General features: G+C 39.8%; 1 protein-coding gene across 2 annotated transcripts; it reads right to left on the bottom strand.

The window, feature by feature from the left end:
* Positions 1 to 738: 738 nt before the first annotated feature.
* On the bottom strand, positions 739 to 3,142 carry LOC149405471 (TIP41-like protein). Of its 2 annotated transcripts, none has more exons than XM_089607216.1 (5): positions 2,734 to 3,142; positions 2,313 to 2,627; positions 1,914 to 2,199; positions 1,540 to 1,656; positions 739 to 1,450 (listed from the first exon to the last, which is right to left on the bottom strand). In XM_089607216.1, exons 1-5 carry the CDS (start codon positions 2,974 to 2,976, stop codon positions 1,329 to 1,331), a joined length of 1,083 nt encoding a protein of 360 aa, XP_089463342.1. In that variant the 5' UTR covers positions 2,977 to 3,142; the 3' UTR covers positions 739 to 1,328. The 2 variants fall into 2 exon arrangements, with proteins under 2 accessions (XP_089463342.1, XP_089463341.1); XM_089607215.1 differs by having other exon boundaries at positions 1,914 to 2,217; positions 2,734 to 3,138.
* Between the last annotated feature and the right edge of the window lie 485 nt (positions 3,143 to 3,627).

Raw genomic sequence — 3,627 nt, 5'->3', positions numbered from 1 at the left:
TCATTGATTGGTGAACATGTGATTCGATATGGCTATTTTCAAGCATAGACTTCTAAGAGTCATATAATGCATTGCAAACCTTACATCTCTAGGACGAACAATTTCATGAATGAAAACCCGTCTCAACTTGGATAACACTTGGTTCTAGCGGTAGATAAACCGATTTCGGCGGAAACGCCTTGATTATAGCTATATAACCAATGAAAGTCGTTAACTGATTTAGTCTTAGTCTTTAATTCCTTGCATTTTAGTGGAGTTGATCGTGCTTCTATTTCACAAATGAACTTATTTCAACGTAGAAGACTACAACATTTTAGAAAGACATACATATATAACAAATTTTGTGAAGTAATTACTAGGTATGTGAAAAATCCTTACCAATTTTTTTTTTTTGCCAAAGACTCACATACAAAAAGATCTGATACGGCTACTAATTTCCCATCACTCCCAAACATATTCCGGCCCCCACCACAATCAATTTGTCCATAATACCACCTATTTTGAAACCCATTTTTGAATTATAATTATTCAACCACCATTTACGCCATAATAATAAATTATGACATCCAATTATGTCTACGAACAGACAGGGCAATTAAAAACTCAACTAACGACATTAAACAAACCAAAAATGTTCCGCTTGCCGTGCTTTCGCGAAAAAGAAAAAAAAAAGAATAAATAAATAAAATAAATTAATAAACATTTCGTCATTATTGAATAAACATATACAAAAAGGCATGAAAAAACATATGAGAACTTCTTATTAATAAGACTGGTATTACATAGGCCAATTGTGTGGGTAGTGGACAAGTTGGAATCTCAAAAAAAACAAAAATAAGAACTGAAAACACTGCTAAAATGAGATTTTTACTAACCCAACTCATCATTTTATCATATATGTCCCTAAATACAAAAACCAAAAAAGGGACAACATTCCCACAACTTTTCTTCCCATTTCTTAGGCCTAACATTGTAAAGTAAAGACCAGAGAAAACCCCATGACTTGAGACTACATGAAATCCCATTTTTTTTTATTATCAAACACCCTAACCTAAATCCAAAAGAAACATTTTAGTGAATTTTTTCATCATCATCATTTTTTTTTTCTTTTCATTTTTCCCTTCAATCCCCTGTATTTCTTTCTGTACCGACACTCTGACTCTACTACTATTACTAATACTACAAATAATAATGGCAATCTATGTAATGAAATACCAAACTAGCAACAAACTCCTAATAAACCCTTTATCTCCACTGATTATCATTTTCTTTCTTTCCTTCTTTCACTTCCCTAAAAACACCCAAACTAAACAAACAAACAAATCATATCAGTAAGTCCAATCCTGAGGTAGCCGAATCTCGTGGTTCACTTCTTGTTGCTGAGGCCTAACATTTCTCTTCAGATTTGAACACACATTGTTGTCGTTCCTCAGTCTTATCTTTGTCATATCTGTTATTTGAAATAAAGAATATTATTACTTCATAAATAAAAATAATTATAAAAGAATCCAAGTAAAAATAAATTATTATTTTTTTTACCAGCATCAGAAGCAATTCTGCCATGGAAGCGAGGCCGCAGAACCTGAGGCTGAATATCGTCCATATTCAAGTTTAGTGCCTGAACTACCCTCGCTGGAAGTAAAACCGTCGAACAAACTGCAATAAATAAATTAAATGAAAAAAATAAATAATAATAAAGTGAGATATTTATTCATATTTATAACAAAACACGTCAGTCACATTCTCTGCCTTTTTCTTTTTTCTTCCACTGTATAACGTGCGTTCATGATGTGAACGACCACACGCGATTAAAAAAACACACGCGTACACTCGATCTACTTGTCCTAATAAACAAATAATTAAAATCGTTAAATAAGTAATTATTGGTAATCCAGCAAATAAAGTAAACCGACCTTGTGGCTGTTTCCTTCGGGTCTCGGTCTTCGCGCCGACTTGCTGACGTGGCAAGAAGACTCCGGTGCCGGCGCACTCTCTTTTTCCGGCGGCGAGTTGGTTTCCGAGGAACAAGGCCGTCATGTTCGACCCGTTTCGGGGGTTTTGGGCTTGTTGGAGAGTGGGCCAAGCGGAGTTGGGTAGTCCTAGGGTACGGACGGCTCCAGAGTTGTTATCGTGGAACCGCTGTTGCTGCTGCTGAATCTGGTGGTACCGTAGCTGCGCTTGCTGCTTCATAATCTGAATCTGCTTCAGTTGGCCAAACTGAGATTAAAAAAAAAATTACAAAGAAATTAGAAAAAGAAAAGAGGTCTTGAATCTGTGGAGGAAGAGAGCGAGGACAAGAAAGTAGTTATTACTTGGAATTGCCTTTGGTAGTCGAAGCTAGGGTTTCTGAGATGACCGGCGTGGCTATGGCTATCGAGGAGATTCTTGTTGTGGTTGCTGTGTGATAGCTTCTGTTCTTCTTCTTGCTCGGCGACGGTGCGGATCTTGGCGACTTCGCCGGCGGCGGCGTTGAGTAGATCCAACGTTCCCGGCGCCGGAGTTTGCGGCGGCGGAGGAGACGAGACTCGCGAGGTCGCGGCGTTAGGGCTTCCTCTGCTCGAGCCTTGCTCGCCGGAGCCGAAGCCTCCGCAGAGAGTGGACTGAGGTGAACCGGAGAGATTCCGTGCCTGTGAAGAAGAACGGCGCCAAAAAAAAAAGAGAGATATCAGGAGAGAGAAAATAATGGGAAATTAAACGCGCGAGGGTTTTGGTTTTTCGGCGTCGTTTTATTACCTTTCGGTTGTCGTTTTCGAGAGTGGAGCGAGACATCTGTAAGGCGAGTCCGGCGAGGAATTCCTCCTCCGACTCGCTCTCGGTCTCGCTCGACCACACCAGAGACTCCACCGGCGAGCCGAGATCCGACGCCGAGCCGAAACTCTTCTTCTTCTTCGCTACGGATTCCGCCGGGAAAAGCTCGTCGTCGGCGAGAAACTGCGGCGGAAGCCAAAACTCTGCGTCGTCGAGACTCTCTGCCATGTTCTTGGAAAAAGAGAGGCGATTGAATTCTCCAGAAAGAAAAGTTTGCAAACCCTAACAAAGTCCTTTGAAATTCGGCGTCCGCGTGAAGTTTTGAGGGTCCCAGAGCGAGAGAGAGAGAGAGAGAGAGAAATGATTTGTAGAAATCGAAGTAGAAAATAAAAAAAAGAGAAGGGTTTATAAAACAGAGTGTCGTGGGTGTAGTGTCAGAGAGAAACCGGGGCTTTGAAATTTCGCACTAATCCTTAATTCTATTCAAATAGTTACTCACGCGCTTTTGCGAGGATAGTGACACGACGCGCGTGGTGAGAGTGGTGGTAAAGCGGAAAAAAAATAGTGGGGTCCAGGGAAGACGGTTTTCTTTTTGGGTTTTTATTAAAATGATAAATTGATAATTATTAACTACTAAAGGAGGGTGAGTGGGCCCAGAGAAGAGTTGTAACCAGGTAAGTAAGGATATACACATGAGAAAGCGAGCGCGTGGGACCCACTTTGTACAAGGAATTGAGAAAGGAGGGAGTTGTAAGGATTTTTTTTTTTTTTTTTAATTTTTGGGTTTTGTTTTGTTTTATAATATGGGGGGTAATTTCGGGTTTTGCATCCAATAATAATATCTCTCTATTTTTTATTTATTTTATAAGAAATTTTAAG

This window comes from Urtica dioica, chromosome 2 (assembly GCF_054948205.1).
Source record: "Urtica dioica subsp. dioica isolate 48M chromosome 2, U.dioica_male_clone48M_v1_H2, whole genome shotgun sequence".
In the NCBI taxonomy this organism is placed as follows: domain Eukaryota; kingdom Viridiplantae; phylum Streptophyta; class Magnoliopsida; order Rosales; family Urticaceae; genus Urtica; species Urtica dioica.
The sequence above is the reverse complement of the archived record's forward strand: the minus strand, read 5'-3'. Positions and strand labels throughout refer to the sequence as shown.